This window comes from Peromyscus californicus, unplaced genomic scaffold, assembly GCF_007827085.1.
Source record: "Peromyscus californicus insignis strain IS unplaced genomic scaffold, ASM782708v3 Scaffold_3__1_contigs__length_106647218, whole genome shotgun sequence".
Taxonomy (NCBI): domain Eukaryota; kingdom Metazoa; phylum Chordata; class Mammalia; order Rodentia; family Cricetidae; genus Peromyscus; species Peromyscus californicus.
Genome location: NW_026294551.1, coordinates 88,004,612 through 88,022,179, shown reverse-complemented (window position 1 = coordinate 88,022,179; position 17,568 = coordinate 88,004,612). Strand labels below are relative to the sequence as shown.

The 17,568-nt window shown below is 52.5% G+C and overlaps 2 protein-coding genes across 4 annotated transcripts; one reads left to right on the top strand and one right to left on the bottom strand.

Moving 5' to 3' along the window:
- The first annotated feature begins 151 nt into the window (after nt 1–151).
- Nubp2 (NUBP iron-sulfur cluster assembly factor 2, cytosolic) lies at nt 152–4,116 on the top strand. Of its 3 annotated transcripts, none has more exons than XM_052758657.1 (7): nt 152–269; nt 730–848; nt 952–1,150; nt 1,997–2,151; nt 2,502–2,612; nt 2,834–2,903; nt 3,409–4,116. In XM_052758657.1, exons 1-7 carry the CDS (start codon nt 158–160, stop codon nt 3,552–3,554), a joined length of 912 nt encoding a protein of 303 aa, XP_052614617.1. In that variant the 5' UTR covers nt 152–157; the 3' UTR covers nt 3,555–4,116. The 3 variants fall into 3 exon arrangements, with proteins under 3 accessions (XP_052614617.1, XP_052614618.1, XP_052614619.1); XM_052758658.1 differs by having other exon boundaries at nt 2,820–2,903; nt 3,409–3,520; XM_052758659.1 differs by lacking the exon at nt 152–269 and adding an exon at nt 536–645.
- A 131-nt stretch (nt 4,117–4,247) lies between these two features.
- On the bottom strand, nt 4,248–13,203 carry Igfals (insulin like growth factor binding protein acid labile subunit). The gene is given in 4 exon segments (XM_052758664.1): nt 4,248–6,833; nt 9,010–9,079; nt 9,082–9,195; nt 9,197–13,203. Coding segments are annotated over 4 exon segments (2,265 nt in total). The 5' UTR covers nt 9,482–13,203; the 3' UTR covers nt 4,248–5,037.
- Between the last annotated feature and the right edge of the window lie 4,365 nt (nt 13,204–17,568).

Below are 17,568 nucleotides of genomic sequence, written 5' to 3'. Positions count from 1 at the left end.
ACTGGTCCTCGCTAGAGCTGTCAGAAAGAGCCTCGCATCACCATTGGACAAGCTTGCGGAAGTAGGTCTGTGTCCGTGGCGTCATCATCAGTTGCCAGGATCGGGAACTCTTTAGGTGACCTGATTGGCTGAAGCGTGCGTGGCCAGGCCTCTCAAAATGAGTCAGGGGCGGACCCTGGTTGTCATTGGTTCAAAGGCTCGGCGAGTTAGGAGAGGAAGCGGAAGGGAGCCGCGAGGAGCGGCTGGTGGCGGGATGGAGGCGGTAGCTGGTGAGCGTGCGGGTTGGCCGAGCGTGAGGGGTCGGGGAAGTCTGAAGGCGGACCGAATGCAGCGGCCGAAAGCCCGAGACGCCAGTGTGTGCCATGTCCGCTTGTTTACTGAGGCAGCCGGGTGACGCGGATGCACCTGTAGGCGGTTATGGCTGCTCTGGGTCCTCGGCTTTACTCCTCGCAGAGAGCTGGAAGCCCTCTGCAGATTCTCATGTGGAATCTATGCGTTCGTGCACAGGTGCCGCCTAGCCGTGATAAACTATCCTGTTAGTTTCCTCTGTGTCTGTTGAAATTAGCTGGCAGTTTGAGGATTTATCACGTGTGCACATACATGCCTTCAATTGCTCCACTTCATATAGAAGTGAGATCGAGACAGGTGTGGGACTTCTAGAAAACCTTCTACCTGGGTGCCTTTGTCTTTGTCGCTCTCCCGGATACCCCAACTCCTGTTTCTCACCAGAGCCCGGGAACCTGGCCGGCGTGCGAAACATCATCCTTGTCCTCTCTGGAAAGGGGGGCGTTGGGAAAAGTACCATCTCCACGGAGTTGGCCCTGGCGCTACGCCACCAGGGCAAGAAGGTGAGGCCCCAACCAGGGTCGACAGCTGCTGCACTTACTAGTCTCTAGCCCCCAGCAAGCCTGGAAGGCTTCTCCCCACTCCTCAGCATCCGCCTTCTTTCAGGTGGGGATCCTAGATGTAGACCTGTGCGGTCCCAGCATCCCACACATGCTCCGTGCGCAAGGCAAGGCAGTGCACCAGTGTGACAGTGGCTGGGTGCCTGTCTTTGTGGATCAGGAGCAGAGCATCTCCCTCATGTCTGTGGGCTTCCTGCTGGAAAACCCTGATGAGGCCGTGGTGTGGAGGGGTCCCAAGAAACATGGTAAGAACTGGGTGAGGGGAAGTCCCCCAGCTGACTCTTCAGTATCTCTTTATTGCGCCTACTTTCCCTCTTATCATGGCTGAAGTCAGAATCCAGCCCTGGCCTCTTGGTAGTGGAGACTTTGTCCCACTCGAGCGCTCACGCGTGCCCACCCAGCAGAATATGCACACCCCTGTGCCCCTGAGACGCCTCTCGCAGCCTCTGGATGGAGGGAGTGCCGTGAGACCAAGATCAAGGGAGAAGCTGTGTTTGGCGTTTGTTGTGAAACCGCCAGCCACTCCGAGTTCAGTTAGGAAGGGAGGTCTTCGGAGAGCCTCGCCCTCACTCAGCACACGCAGGTGTAAGGCCCCACGGTGTGCAGTGACCCAAGTGCCGAGCTTCAAGGAGGGAACGCTAAACCATCCTCGCTTCAGTGAGAGGCTGCCTGGGAGGAACAGCACGCTCAGGGTGAATGGCTTGTTGCTCCTGGATGTGCCAGCAAGGTGCTTCAGGACAGGCCGTTTTCTCTGGGCTTGAGGGTGCAGAGGCCCTTAGGAGACTCAAGGTTCCATCCTCACCTGGGGCCTTCATGGAAGCCGGCTACAGCCCTGTAGGGTGGAGTGTGTGGAGACAGTTCAGGGCTAGCAGGTGGTCCAGCTGTTGGAAAGGAGTCCCTGTGGGGGCCGTGGAGCTCTGCCTCCCCAGTTACCTCGCAGACCAAGGACCCTTGCTGCCTTGTGTGGCAGGTGTTCCCATTGTCCTCTAGGAGCTGCCCAGTAGCAACTGGTAGATCCTAGAGCCGGAGAAGATGGGCCTCCCCCTGCCTAGCCCTTTCTCAGGTCACCGCTGGTCTCTGGGTCTCCGCAGCACTGATAAAGCAGTTTGTGTCTGACGTGGCCTGGGGGGAGCTGGACTATCTGGTTGTGGACACGCCACCAGGGACATCTGATGAGCACATGGCCACTGTGGAAGCCCTGCGCCCCTATAGGCCCCTGGGGGCCCTCGTGGTCACCACACCACAGGTACCACTGGCATCTCCTCCAACCTCACCTGGGGTGTGTGTGTGTCTGTGTCTGTCTGTCTGTCTGTGGCATCTCCTCCAGTCTCACCTGGGGTGTGTATGTGTGTGTGTGTGTGTTGTCTGTGTGTGGCATCTCCTCCAATCTCACCTGGGGTGTCTGTGTGTCTGTCTGTCTGTCTGTGTGTGGCATCTCCTTGAATTTCACCTGGGGTGTGTGTGTGTGTCTGTCTGTCTGTCTGTCTGTCTGTGTGTCTGTTCTGATTGGGCTGGGCAGTGGTGGGCCATGTTCCCAGCTGGTTACTTGGTTCTTGGCTGCCTTGTGACTGACTGGCCCCTCACTTTGATCTACAGGCAGTGTCTGTTGGGGATGTGAGGCGGGAGCTGACTTTCTGTAAGAAGACTGGGCTGCAGGTCATAGGGGTCATAGAGAACATGAGTGGCTTCGCCTGCCCACACTGCGCTGTAAGTCTTGGAAAATGAGGCTATTTCAGGGTCTGAGGGAGTACAAAACAGGGTATTCAGCCAGGGACTTTGAGTGAGTAGGTCCCTGTCCATCAGTCAGGTAAGTGACTTCCTGGCTAGAGAGGACACTGGTACTACCCGGGCACTCTCCCTGGCCCAGCTGGAGGTCTCACCCTGGCCGTGGGTCAGCAAACTGGACCCTCACAGCCCTTGTTTTCTAGGAGTGCACCAATGTCTTCTCCAGGGGCGGTGGGGAGGAGCTGGCCCAGCTGGCTGGAGTCCCCTTTTTAGGTAAGTGTCAAGAGCAAGCCAGCTGGGGCCCCAAATCCCACCTCCCAGGCTTCTGAGTGGGTCTGACTGAAGTGCTGGGCCTCTCTTCCCTATGTGTCCCATTTGAGGTTTATGTGGGCTGCCCACCACCCAGCTATGTTCTGGGAATGCATGTGTCAGGGGTACCAGGCTCCTGCCACTTGCCCCCCATTGTTTAAGTGGGAGGTCACAGGGGCCAGCAGCTTGAGCTTCTGGCAAGTGAGTGGTAGGTTGGCATTCTCACCTTCTCTCCAGCTGCCGTCTTTTGTTAGGCCCCCTCTTGTTTTTATTTGTTCCTTGGGGAGGGGGTTGTGGATGTGCATATGCCACAGTGTACGTGGGGAGGTCAGATGACAGTTTGTGGGGGTCACCTATCACCTTCCACCATGTGAGTCCTGGGTATTGAACTCAGGTCGTCAGGCTTGGCAGCAAGTGCCTTTACCCACTGAGCCATCTTGTCGCCCTTTCCTGGCTTTTGTTGTTGCAGGCTCTGTTCCCCTCGATCCCCAGCTCACCAGGAGCCTGGAAGAGGGCCGTGACTTCATCCAGGAGTTTCCCAAGAGCCCTGCATACTCTGCGCTCACTTCCATCGCCCAGAAAGTTCTGCACAGGATGCCTGTTCTGCTCTCCTGACAGCCGCCTCCAGTCACTGTGTGCTCTGTTCACAGACTACAGGAACTCTGGGAGCGGAGGTCCTCAGGACGGTCTTGGGACCTGCGTTTGCTGACCTGAGCAATGGCTGGTCTATGTGATTATCTCCATGCAGTGGAGTGACATTTCCCAGTAGTGTTTGGGTAGAGTTTACTTACCATCAGCAGCTGAGGGGATGGCTTGGGTCCTAGTTTCTTGAGATAGTCACAGCCTTAGCCTCCAACCTATGGGCTTTGTCGAGCCCTGGTCCCTTCTGCCCCAGATCCACAGGCTGCTCAGACAGTCACACCATACATGAGCTGGCCAATACTTTCTCATCCTGACTGACCCTGAGTGCCCACAAGGGCTGTGCTATGGAGCCTTCTGTGATACACTGTGTGGTTTACAGCTACATCTGGTTAACTTACAGGAATCTGCCATTAAACATATCACCCCACCTTGTGAAGAACTTAGCATCTAGACCCTTCTGTCCTCAGTAAGATAGCTTTTGATACATTCTAAGGCTGGAACAAGCAGTATTAGTAAAGATATAAAGGGGCCTGAAGATGTGGTGAGGATGTGTGTCTTGTTTTGGGGGATGGGTGTGGGCATGTTGTGTTTTCAGAAACCCGTGGGGTCTGCTAGGCACATTAGTGAAGGCCTGGGGCAGCTGCAGGCCATAGGATGAGCGTTCAGGTGTGAGCTGAGGCCCAGAGGCCCTCTCCTCATTCTGGAAAGGTCAGAAAGGAAAGCAGATGGTGATCTGTTGTCTTCCTGGGGCAAAGCTGAGGTCTCAGGGGAGACTGGGGGTCTGGGGCGCCTTGCAGGGGATGGCTCCTGTAGTCAGATGGGAAGGCGCTGTCCTCAACTCCTACCATTACTGTCCAGCGGTGGGCAGTGTGGTGACCTCCACACCTGGGATCTGGACAGCTGTGAGAACCTCACCTGGCTCCAGTGCAGTGCCCTGAGGGAGGGATGCAGTGCCAGCATTTGGGGAGGCTTGAGTGCCTGCAGTTCCTTGGGTTGGAGGACGGGGTCCTAAGAAGCCCTAGAGGACCCATATGGACACAGCAGGATGAAGTGGGACACATGTTCCCAACACCAGCAAGGCACAGACTGGGCTCGGCAGAGCTGGGACAGGACAGAAGGCATGGGGACAAAGAACATGGAGACCACAGATCACCTTTTCCCAAGTTCACACTCAAGGTTGATTTAATTGTTGCCAGCAGGGAGTGCTGCTGAGCACTTCCCTCCTGGTTGGGCCCTCGGGCACCCAGCCTGCACCCAGCCTTTCTGAATTTAGGCCTCATAGCTGCCAGTACTGCTCTGCTTCCAGGAAGTGAGCAGCCCAGGCCTGGCCCCTAGAGATGGGCAGGTATTTTTCCTTCCCCCACTGGCTTTGAGAGCCAGCTTATTCTGGTAACAGTGAGAGACTGTCCTGACCACAAGGCAGCATTAGGCCATCCCAGGCCAGTAGTAGCCAGGGTCAGCAGTGCACAAAGTGAGTTTCGCTGATGTCTCGTAGGTCGAGGCCTGAGACATTGGCAGGGCCGGCACAGGTGATGTTGTTGAAGGTATACACTGGCTGGCAGTCATCCCCCTCACAGACAGTCTGAACAAAGCGGGGGACAATGCTGGGGTTCTGCAGGGCAAAGTCACGCAGTGCCTTGAGGGGACAGCGGCAGTCCCAGGGGTTGTCATCGAGCCACAGGCGCTCCAGGCCATGCTGTGGCGAAAAGGTCTGCAAAGAGTTATTCCTGAGGCTGAGGTAGCGCAGCCGCCCCAGTGGTGAGAAAAGGCCTTCAGACAGTGCCTCCAGACGGTTGTGTGAGACGTCCAGCCAGAAGACCCGCTGCAGGGGTCTCAGGCCATCCACAGACAGCACCGACAGCTGGTTATGTGAGAGGAGCAGGTACTCGAGCTGGCCAAGGCCCTGGAAAAGCCGGCGGGGCAGATGTGTGAGCTGGTTGGCGGTAAGGTCGAGCTCTAGCAGCTCGGAGAGCCCTGCCAGGCTCTGTTCTTCCATGCTGGAGATGCTGTTGCCCCTGAGGAAGAGCCTGCGCAGCCCTGAAAGGCCGGCGAAAGTGTGCAGGCGGATGCGGCCCAGGCAGCTGTGCTCCAGATGCAGGCTGTGCAACTTGCCCAGCCCCTGGAACACCCGCTCCGGGAGGCTCCTGAGACAGTTGCCAGAGAGATTCATAACAGCCATATTGAAGAGGCCAAAGAAGGCACCCACCTTGACCTCGTGGATCTGATTGTCATTGAGTGTCAGCACCTCTAGCTGCCCCAGGCCCTCAAATGTCTTCTCACCTAGCTGCCGGATGCGATTGTGACCAAGCTGCAGTTCCTCCAGGAAGTGTAGATCTTTGAAAGTCCGCGGCCGCAAGCTAGTGATGGCATTGTGTGCCAAGCGCAGGACATGCAGACCCAGCAGGCCCGGGAAGGTGTCCTCCAGGAGCCCTGCCACGCGGTTATGGGACAGGTCCAGCCAACGCAATGCCTTCATGCCCAGGAAAGCGCCAGGGGCCACAGCTGTGACCAAGTTGTGGCCCAGGTACAGCTTCTGCAGCCTGGGCAGGTGTATGAAGACGTTGGCCTTAATGCTGCGCAGTGCATTCCTGCTCAGATCCAGCTCGCGCAGCTCACCCAAGCCGCAGAAGAGCGAAGGCTGCAGGTAGGCCAGTCTGTTGCCGGCCAGCACCAGCTCCCGGAGGTTACCCAGGCCCTGGAACACTGTGTCAGGCAGTACCACTAGGCTGTTCCAGCCCAGGTTGAGGGCCCAAAGGTGACCGAGGCCCTGGAACAGCCCCTCTTCCAGCCGGCCCAGGAGGTTGTTGGCCAGGCTGAGGGAAGCCAGGCGGGGTGTGTGCATGAACAAGCCAGCAGGTAGGCCCCGGAGCAGGTTCCGCTCCAGGTGCAAGTGGTAGAGGTTCTGCGGGCCCAGCAGTGCCTGGGGCTCCAGGCTGCTCAGCCAGCTGCCCTGCAGGTTGAGGAAGTCCAGGCTGGACAGGTTTTGGAAAGCCGCTGAGGGAATGGAGGAGAAGTTATTGCCATCGAGCCACAGGACCCTGGTGCCGACTGGGATGCCCTCAGGCAGCTGCGTGAGGTTTCTCGAACTGCAGAAGACGCTGAGCTCATCTGTGTAGTCGTCATAGCTGCAGGTGCAGACGACGGGGCACTGGGGGCCCTCGGCATCTGCTGATGCTCCAGGATCTGTCCCCTGCAGGTCACAGGGGCCTAGTGCCACCCAGAAAGCCAGAAGCACCACCAGGGCTGGGCCTCCTGTGGGGAGAAGGGCTTGGCAAGGAGGTGCCCAGAGGACTGTGGCCCAGGATGTGAGCCAAACCCTGGGCTTCCCTAGTCCTCGGCCATTGTAAGGGAAGGATGTTGTTTGTACACTAAGACATTTGGTCAACCCACTTTGATACCAAGCAGACAGCGGTAGGGTAGCCAGGTCCTAGGCTTTGAAGCAACTTCACCTTTCCAACTCCTGGAACCAGCAAGTGGTGGTCCCCATCTCACTGCAGGGACACCGAGGACTTGGCTCTTCATTTCACCCTGGCTTCACAGGCAACCCGGGCCCCGGCCACTAGGCCATGTGGCAGTCTGTATCCTCTGGGGTATACACAACAGTCAGGCTGAAAACCAGAACCGAGCTGCTGGCCTAGACCTGGCTGTTCCAGAATATTCTGGAATAGACCCGGGCAGCGTATTCATTTGTGGTCCTCAATGACTGGACAGCAAGCTGGGCACTCCCTGCCTGTTAGGCCCCCAGATGGGGGACGCACATCCTGTTTTGCTCCCCAGTATATGCAGGCTGTATATTCTGTTGGCAGAAGAATGGGGTCTAGAAAACCCTGACCCACACGGACTCGGCCAGCACCTCAACTCTAAATCTACCTCAGGGGTATGCTGAGAACTCCAGCTTAGGCTAGGCAGGACAGCGCTGTTCCGCACCTACACGGTATGCGTCTCTTGTGTGACTGCATAATGGTGGTTTTGGGGTGAGACTGGCGGGACAGCCCCGGCCGGCATCATGGTAGCACGCCAAAGGAACTATAGCTAGAAAGATCGCAGGCTGTGGCTGGTACACCAGCCATCCTGGCAAGCTATGAGATAGGACTGTGAGGAGTGCTGAACCCTGGTTTCTGCACCTTGTCACACTCGGGTTAGGTACTTACTTGCTCCTGCCTGCCCTGCCTTCATTTGGCCCTTCCCCGGTGCCACCACCAAGGGGAAGCGTCACAGAGACCCTCTGCGGTCAGGATTAGTAGTATCCACGACCCAATCCAGAATTCCCACCAGCGGGTCGAGGGCCAGCTACCCTCAGAGCAAATGGCAGGGGATTCGGGTTCCTCACCTGTCCTCGGGGCCATTGTGCCTTGTACAGAACTGGCTGCAGGCAGGCAGTGAACGAGGGCCGTCTAAGTGCAGGCTGCTGCCCTCTGGATTTCCTCACGGCCAGTAGCTGGCAGCCTTAAGCTGGCCCTGCCCCACACTGCTGTCTCCTTTAACCCTCTCGTGCTGGGTGGTTAGTCTAACAGCAAGTCTCCTGGGTGTAGAGATGCAGGGGAGAAAGTCTCCCTCAGGGCTGAGGAGGGACTCTGAAGGCTGCCCCTGTAGGGTTGAAGGTAGAGGCTTGTTGGAGTAGCCTTACAAGATTTGCTGCTCAAGGTAGAGGGCCCTTGCTCCAAGTAGGTTCAGCCAAGAGGAGGGTACACTAGGGGAGCTCGCGGGTCCTGGGGAGTCCCCGACTCACCCCGGTACTGAGCAGATGGCTGTGTCAGGTTAAGCAGCAGATGCCTGTTTCTTACAGCCCTGCCCATGTTTCTAGCACATTGTCTGAGCCGGGGTTTCTTTTTCTTTTTCTTTTTTTTTTTTTTTTTGTATTTTTGTTTTTATGAGACAGGGTTTCTTTGTGTAGCCTTGGCTGTCCTAGAACTCGCTCTGTAGACCAGGCTGGCCTTGAACTCACAACAGAGATCCGCCTGCCTCTGCCTCCCAAGGGCTGGGATTAAAGGTGTTCACCACCGCAGCCTGGCTTGAGCTGGGGTTTCTTAACAGCCTGAGTGGGTTCCGCCATTTGTGCTCCCCAGCCCTGGGGTTTGTCCAGGGCCCAGTCTCAGCCCTCCTGTGACCTCTAGGTCAGCTGGTGTCTGGCCACTGCCCCTCCCCCAGGGCCTCTTCTAGGAACACCTGGCAGGGCCACCAGCTACCTCATGTTTACTTTCCCCAACACAACCCTCCTGGGCAAGGCTGGCAGGAAGGCAGTGGGGCACCCAGGCCTGAAGGGCCAGAGCCAGCCAGCTTCCACAGGCCTCTTGCTGTCCTCACCAGCAAGGAGGGCCTAACTACCCACTACTTCCTTGTGTACAGAGACCCCAGGAAACACGCTGCCCCCGGGGGAGGTTTCGGGGGCTGCTCGTGGGGCCCTCAACCTGGCCCTGGCTCCACTCACCCTGCCGGAGCCACATCTCAGCTTCCTTCTCCAGGGCCTGAGAGCTGTGACCTGGTGGACACTCCGAAGCTCAGCAAACCCTGCCTTGAGCTCTGTCCCTTTGCCCTGCCTGGGGTGGTGGGAATGCACACGGGAGGGGCCAGGAAAGGCAGTGCTGGGTTTCAGGAGGGGCAGCTTCTCAGGGAGGTTGTGGGCTGTTAGGACCTATCTCGAAGCAGACAGAGGAAGTAGACAGGTCTGGGAGGGGCAGGGGGCTGTGGCTTCCACTATGCTGCCCCATCTCTAGGGCATTTTCCAGGTTATTCCTCAGCCTTTTTTTTTTTTTCTGGGAAATTATAGATCGGCAGGGGGGAAGGCTCCGCCCAGAGCCACAGAGCAGTTTACACAGTAAAAGTGCGACCTCAGCAGGGCTGTGGGGCCAGTGGCCAGCCTCAGGCTCTGTTGGGAAAAGGAGCCAGGCAGCAGTGGCCATGAGTCCCTGTGGGTCCCTGCTTTACTCTGGCCTTGGATCTCCTCCTGTCCACTGCAAGCACCGCTTGATATGGTGTGGAAACCTTAGCAGGCTTTTGACAGCTCAATTAGACCCAAGTCAGCCTCCTGCAGCCACACAGCACAGTAACAACACCTGAAGAGTTCCCTACTCCCCAATAGCCTAGCTCTTCTGTCCAGTTTTACCTACAGGGGTCATGCTTGAAGCCCATGGGACCTGGGCCTGTGTCTAGCCCTGAATATGCCAACAGATGCAGAGCACACCGGGTCTGCTCCTTCAGACATCATCCAAGGGAGATGCTGCCGGCCTAGCTGGACACCCAGTCCTCCCTCCAGGACTACTAACTGTGAGGCCTGAAGGGATGTGGGTGTTTCTGTGGGGGCAGGACTTGAGGGTCCACACGGCAGTGTGTCTTCCCTAGCCTGCCTCTGTGTGTCACCTACTGGTGTATGGCTGTGCTGCTGTTCTGTGTTTTCTAGATCTCTGGTTAGGCTGAGCAGCCTAAAACTGTCCAAACACGAGACCAGAGGTTTTGGCACATCTGTGTTTTAGAGTCTTGCTGGTTTCTGTCAGATCATCTGTCAGTCTGAGATTTCTGAATTCCAGATACAGGTCTGGTCCATAGCTTTAGGCTTTTCATTCCTGTGTTCCCACTCAGTTCTGTGTGTTCACGCACACAGTGCCAGGATAGGAGCCAGGACCCGTGTGCAAAGCTCCGGCACGCCTTACTCCCCCAGCCAGAGTCAGTAATTTCATGGTTTAATTTTTTTTTTTTTTCTGAGACAAGGTCTCAGGTAGCCCAAGCTGGCCTTGAAGTTGGTATGTAGCAGATGTGGCTTTAGACTCCTGGGTCTCCTGCCTCCACCTCCCAAGAGCTGGGATGACAGCTGGGATTAAGCCACCATGCCGAGGCTTATTTTACATTTCTGCGACAAGACCTTACTGTGTAGTCCAAACTGGCGCGCAAATTCACAATGACCCTCTTGCCTCAGCCTCCAGAGTGCCAGGTTTATAGAAACGCACCACCAAGCCCAGCTAATCCTTCATAATGTTTTATGAAGTTCGATTTATCAGACTAGAATTTCGAGTCCTGTTTGCGTTTGTACCCAAACATGTTCCCTCTGGGCCCCTCAGAGTCACCTTTATAATCTGTTATCTTGCTATTGACAGCTCACCTTGTGTCTTTGTCTTGCTGTCGGAAAATGATTGTTTCATCCTCAGAATTAGACATCCATCACTGCTCCTCCTATGTGAGTCCTCCCAGCCAGGACCTCCACGGTCTCCTGGGCAGCTGCCATTTCAACAGGCTTTGCTATACATTCTGACATCCGGTGGCAGGGTGAAGATTCCAAGTGAGTAAACAGCTTGGTTTCTCCATGTTCTGAGTCCAGCATATGGTATCTTCAGCAACAGGGTCTTAGTCAGTCCTGGAGGGTAGCCAAGAGTATTGGCAATAGCCTGTAATGACCTGGAGGGGAGGTCTGTGGGGATTTTGTTTTGTTTTGTTTTTTGATACAAGGTCTGCTCTGGCTGTCCTAAATCTACATTAAAGCTAATTTGTAAAATTTATGGGTGGGGGGTTTTGCCTGCATGTATGTCTGTGCACCAGTGCACATGCCTGGTGCCTTTGTAGGGCAGAAAATGGCATCTGATCCCCTAGAACTGAAGAGGTGGTTTTGGAATGCCATGTGGATACTGGGAATCAAACTCGGGGGAGAAGCCAGTGCTCCAACGGTGGAGCCACCTCTCCATCACTCCTTATGTATGCATATGTTCTAGGAGGTCTCTATATGGCTTTTTCTTTTTCTTTTTTTTTTAAGGTTTATTTATTTATTATGTATACAGTATTCTGCCTACATATATGCCTGCAAGCCAGAAGAGGGCGCCAGATCTCATTACAGATGGTCGTGAGCCATAATGTGGTTGCTGGGAATTGAACTCAGGACCCCTGGAAGAGCAGCCAGTTCTCTTAACATCTGAGCCATCTCTCCAGCACCCCTCCCCCAATATGGCTTTTCCAAGAGGCCTTTAGTATTAGTTATCCCTCCCTATCATATCTTCTCTACCTGCCCCCCACCCTCACCCCAGTTTATCTCTTCCTGTTCCATTATTTTCCTTGAGCCTTGTGTACCTTTTGTCCCCTCCAAAACTTGAAATCCCAAGGCCCTTTAGTGACTTCATGACATCTGTGGCTATTTCCAGACGCAACACACATCTGAAGATTCAAAGCTAACATCCACAAATGAAGAAAACATGTGACATGTGTCTTTCTGAATTTGGGTTTCCCCATTCAGAATGATTTTTGTTTGTTTTGGAGTTGTGGCCCATAGCTAGCTGTTAAAGGTCAGAATGTTTCTAATTCCATCCGTTTGCCTGTGAATTTCTTGATTTAGTTTTAGTTTTGTTTTGTTTTTACTTTCTCAGTTATATGTATTGCATATTTTGAGAACTGTTTGGTTCTATGCCCCATTTTAAATAGGGTTGCTTGTTTTCTTGATGTTCAGAGTTTTGTTTTGTTTTGTGTTTAGTTCTTTGTATATTATATTCTAGATACTAACTCTCTGTCAGATGAATAGCTGGTAAAGATCTTTTTCTATTCTGTAGTGTGTCTCTTTACACAAATGATGGTGTCTTTTTTTTTTTTTCAAGATAGAGTTTCTTTGTGTAGCCCTGGCTGTCCTGGAACTTGCTCTGCAGACCAGGCTGGACTTGAACTCACAGAGATCTGCCTGCCTCTGCCTCCTGAGTGCCTGGATTAAAGATGTGGTCCACCACTGCCCAGTATGACAGTGTCTTTTTCTGTACAGAAGCTTTTTAGTTTCATGTGTTCCTATTTGTCTGTTGTTGGTCTTAACGCCTGTGCCCCCAGGGTCCTGTTCTAAAGACCCTTTTGCTGTGCCTGCACGTTGAAGTGGATTCCCTGATTTGGGGAATTGCTCTTATGTTGAGGTCCTTGGTCCATTCAGAGCTGAGTTTTGTACAGGATAAAAGGTAAGACTCAAGTTTCATGTAACTATCCAATTCAACCATCACTGTTGTTGATGATGCTGTCTTTTTTCAAGTGTGTAATTTTGGCCTCTGTTTAAAAAAAATCAGGGCTAGGCACCAATCTGTGTGTATAACAGAATATCATTAGGCATCATTACATGGACATTTTTTTCCTCTCCAGTCATGTTTGGTTCTATCCTAGGTCTCTGGGTCATCCAGCTTGTGGATCCTGATGCTCCAGGCAGTATGGAGTGGGCTTACTCTCCTGGCATGGGTTTTAGGCCACTCCTCCAATCTCTAGGCACAGACCCACACGGGCAAACATCAGTGGAGTTCAGGGAACCCTGTAGCAGAGGGGGAGGAGCCAGATTGTAGGAGCCAGCGGGGTCAAGGACACAAGAAAACTCACAGAATCAACTAACCTGGTCTCAGAGGGGCGCACAGTGACTGAACCGACAACCAGGGAGCCTTCGTGGGACTGACCTAGGCCCTCTGCATATATGTTACAGTTGCGTAGCTTGGTCCTCTGGTGGGACTCCTAACAGTAGGAACAGGGGCTGTCTCTGACTCTTTTGGGACCCTACTCCTCATACTTGGTCATCTGCCCAGCATTAACACATAGAGAGGTGCTTAGTCTTACTTCAGCTTGATATGCCATGTTTTGTTGACACTCGGGAGACCTGCCCTTTCCTAAACAGAAATGGAGGAGGAGTGGATTGGGGGTGGGAACAGAGGGGCCATGGTGGGGGGGAGGACTGGGAGGAGGGGAAACTGCGACCTGGATGTAAAATAAGTAAATAAATTTATTTAAAATATCAGGTGAGCATAGCTGTGTGGACTTACGTCTCGGTCTTCAGACCTCTTCTCTTGATCAGTATGTCTGGTTTTATTCCAGTATCATGCTGATGTTATTATTGCTCGGTACTATAATTTAAAATCAGGATGTTAGTGTTTTAGCTTTGTGTGGTGTGTGTATGCATACGTGTGGGGGCCAGAGGACAACATCAAGTGTCCCTTGGTCACTTTTCTGACTTTTTGTGAGGCAAGGACTCAAACTGAACCTGGAGCTCCCTGGTACTGGCTAGACTGAGCTGACCAGAAAGCCCAAGAGACTGATGTGTCTCCGCCATCATGTTACTGTGCTGGTGTTACAGATGTGCACTGCCACACCAGCCTCTATGTGGGTGAGGGGTCTTCACACGGATCCATTTGTTTTTCAGAGCAAGGACTTGCTGTGCTCTCTCCCCTTTCATGTGTTTTATTAGCCGTTCTTTCATCACTTGTGAAAACGTAATAATCTTTTTGCCCTTTTTGTTTTGAAAATATTATTTTATGAGTGTTTGCCTGCATGTATGTATATGTACTGCATGCAGACTTGGTGCCTGCAGAGGCCAAAATATGGCATTAGATCACCTGGAACTGGAGGCCGAGACAGTTGTGAGGCACCGTGTGGAGGCTGGGAACTGGACAGCAGCAGCGCTCTTAACCGCAGGGCCTCCTCTCCAAGCCTCTGCGTGATGTTGTTTTCTAAGACTCCATTGTGAACTCGAGACTAGGCGTCACATGTTACCAGATATAAGATTTGGAAATTTCCCGTCTGTAACATGTTGATTGTTTAGAATGTCTTTTTATTGCAAGTTTCTGATTTAAATGAAGAATATCAATCTGTTTCTCTTCTGACTCAAGACTTGTGTGTCATATCTAAGAACCTTGTCTAACCCATAATCCTGTATTTTCTACTACTCCTTCCTCTAAATTTCAGAGTCTAAAAGCTCTTTGGTTCTCTGATGCAATCTGAGTTAATTTACACATGTTATATGAGTTCATTGATATTTCCCCTGTGAAAGTCCGAGTCGCCCAGCCCGTCTGTTGAGAAGACTGTTCTTGGCACCCAACAAAGGTCATATGGCCACAAGCATAACGGTTTATCCTTGATTCTGCATAGCCGTCTGGTGCCCAGCCTTGCCCTTGCACCACCCTGTCATTGTTGTGGCTTGCTATTTCAGGTAGTCTGAGGTCCAAAACCTTGCTCTTTTTCAAAGTTGTTCTGGCTTCTTTGAATCACTGTACAATTTTAAAACTTGCTTGTTATTTTCTCAAACATATGCTAGGATCTTGCTGGGGCTGCACTTTTTTCATTTTTCTTTATTAAGAAATTTTCTACTCACTCTACATACCACCCACAGATCCCACCTCCTCCTTCCTCCCACCCCCAGCCCTCCCTCCCAGGCATCGCCACATCCCCCAAATCAAGGTCTCCCATGGGGAGTCAGCAGAGCCCAGCACACTGAGCCTAGGCAGGTCCAAGCCCCTTCCCACTGCACCAAGGCTGGGCAAGGCGTCACACCACAGGCACCGGATTCCCAAAAGTCTGCCCATGCACTAGGGACGGATCCCAATCCTCCTGCATGGGTGCCCCCCAAACAGTTTGAGCCAAACAGCCGTCTTCTGTATCCAGAGGGCCTAGTCCAGTCCCACGGGGGCTCCACAGCCACCAGTCCACAGTTCATGGGTTTCCACTAGTGTGGCTGGTCATCTCTGCACATCTTCCCATCATGATCTCTACGTCCCCCGCCTGCAGAATCCCTCCTCTCTCTCATCAATTGCATTTCCGGAGCTCAGCCTGGTGCCTGGCCATGGATCTCTGCATCTGCTTCCATCAGTCACTGGACAAAGGCTCTATGATAACAGCTAGGTTACTTGCTAGGCTGGTCACCAGAGTACACCAGTCCAGGCCCCCTCTGGACCACTGCCAGCAGTCCAAGGTGGGGAATTCCTTGTGGATTCCTGAAAGCCTCCCCAGCACCCTGCCTCTTCCTATTCCCATGATGTCCTCATCTATCATGGTATCTCCCTCCCAGGCCTCCCACTCTGTCCCTGTTCCAGCTCGACCCTCCCATTTCCCTATGTTCTCGTCCCCCACTCCTCGCCCTCCGCCACCCCCCCCACACCCAGTGTGCTCATGTAGATCTCATCCACTTCTCCTTCAATGGGTCATCCATGTGTCTCTCCTAGGGTCTTTCCCTGTAAGCTAGCCTCTCTGGAGCTGTGGGTTGCAGTCTGGCCATCCCTTCCCTCACATCTAGTATCCACTTATGAGTGAGTGAATACTATGTTTGTCCTTCTGAGTCTGGGTTACCTCACTCAGGATGATATTTTCTAGTTCCATCCATTTGCCTGCAAACCTCATGATGTCATTGTTTTTCTTTGCTGAGTAGTACTCCATTGTGTATATGTGCTACATTTTCTTTATCCATTCTTCAGTTGAAGGGCATCTAGGTTGTTTCCAGGTTCTTGCTATTACAAAATAATGCTGATATGAACATAGTTGAGCATGTGTCCTTGTGGTACGATTGAGCATTCCTTGGGTATATGCCTAAGAGTGGTATAGCTTGAGGAAGACTTATTCCCAATTTTCTGAGAAACCGCCATACTGCTTTCCAGAGTGGCTGTACAAATTTGCACTCCCACCAACAGTGGAGGAGGGGGCTGCACTTTAATCTGCAGATGAGTTTATGGAAAGCCATTATCTTAGCAACATTTGTCTCACTGGTGAGCATGGCCACCTGCCCATTGGTTTAGCTCATTCATTTCTCTTAGAAACATTTTGCCATTTTCCATGTGTAAACTTTACAATAAAATGTTTTTTATTAGTTCTGATACTACTGAGAATGAACTGCTTTTATTTCATTTTTGGACTATTACTATGTAGAGATACAATGAATGGATTCTTATCTTACAATCCAGGGACTCTGCTCATTAATTCCAGTGTGAAGCAGTATTCCTTGGGACTTGCAGTGTAGGGCTGTGTCATTCATTTACTTCTCCATGTTGTTACTTACTGATTCACTGCAGTGCCCTGTGAGTGGATGACTTTGCCTTGCCCCATGTAGGGAGAATTAAGCCATGTGCCGTCCGTTAACTGTGATCTGGCTGGATGAGTCTCACAGATTCTGAGAGGCAGTATAATGTTTGCCAGAGATGCCCGTGTCCTGATCCTGGAATCTGTGACCATTGCGTGACAGAGGACTTGACCTTACTGTGATCCCAGGTGAAGCTCAAGGAAAGATGATGTGGGAGGCCAAGTCAGGCGGATCAACCACTGTCTCCAGCTTTGCAGGGAAAGAAAGGAGCTGTGAGCTGGAGACAGAGGCGGCTTCTAGAAGTTGGACAAACCAAGGACACATTTCTAGAACCTTCAAGCATGCAGCTCTGATGACACCTGATGAGTCATGTCAGCTTCCAACCTCCAAACTGTAAGATGGTACACTTGTGTGGTGTGATGTCACTAGGGCGTGGCTCTCTCATAGCAACAGGCTAAAGCGCACTCGGGCGTTCTTTCAGGCCACAAAAACTCCATGGTTTGAGGAGAGATTTTTGAATTAATGTGGGACTTTGCCGAACACTCTTCTGAGATGATCCTATAGGCCTTGTTCTCTATTCAGTGGCCTGCTACATTGGCTAATGCTTAACCTTACATTTCCTGAGGTCGATACCACATGGTCATGGTATATAATGTTGCTGAATTTGAACCTGGGTTGGCAATATTAAGGATGTTTTTGTATGTGTGATTATCTTTCTTGGGCTTTGGTATTAGAGAAACATTAGTCTGATAACTGCGTTGGGAGCACCCCTCTGTGTTCTGCAAACATCTTCGAGTGTTAGATGTTACTGACGGCACACAACAGCGAAGCCGTGTGGCCTCTGCTGTCTGTGTGACCTCAATTCACAGGCCACCTCCGAGAGACTCTCCCTCTCAGGCTGACGCAAGAAGATCCTGAGTTTGAGACCGGTCTCAGCTAGAGAGAGACCCAGTGTCAGTGAAACAACCCCCTACCCACTCCCGCGCCACACACGTCTGGCTATGTTGTCCAAGATGGCCTCAAACAATTCACAGCCTCCCAAGTAGCTGACAGGCACATGCCACCCCAGCTAATTATTCCTCGGCCAGTTGAGGTGACTTGTGTCTGTCCAGGGATTTGTCCATTTCATTTTAGTTCTCCTAGTACCCCCCTTCATAAACCCTGGTAACTTCCATAGAAGCAAGAGTAATTTCCTCCTTGATGATTTTTAAAAATTTT

What these genes read in the sequence shown, in the direction of transcription:
- Nubp2 (XM_052758657.1), top strand. Translation starts at nt 158, where the DNA reads ATGAGTCAGGGGCGGACCCTGGTTGTCATTGGTTCAAAGGCTCGGCGA. An exon ending in TACGCCACCAGGGCAAGAAG is followed by an intron (nt 849 to 951) that starts GTGAGGCCCCAA and finishes GCCTTCTTTCAG; the next exon opens with GTGGGGATCCTAGATGTAGA. An exon ending in TCGCCTGCCCACACTGCGCT is followed by an intron (nt 2,613 to 2,833) that starts GTAAGTCTTGGA and finishes CTTGTTTTCTAG; the next exon opens with GAGTGCACCAATGTCTTCTC.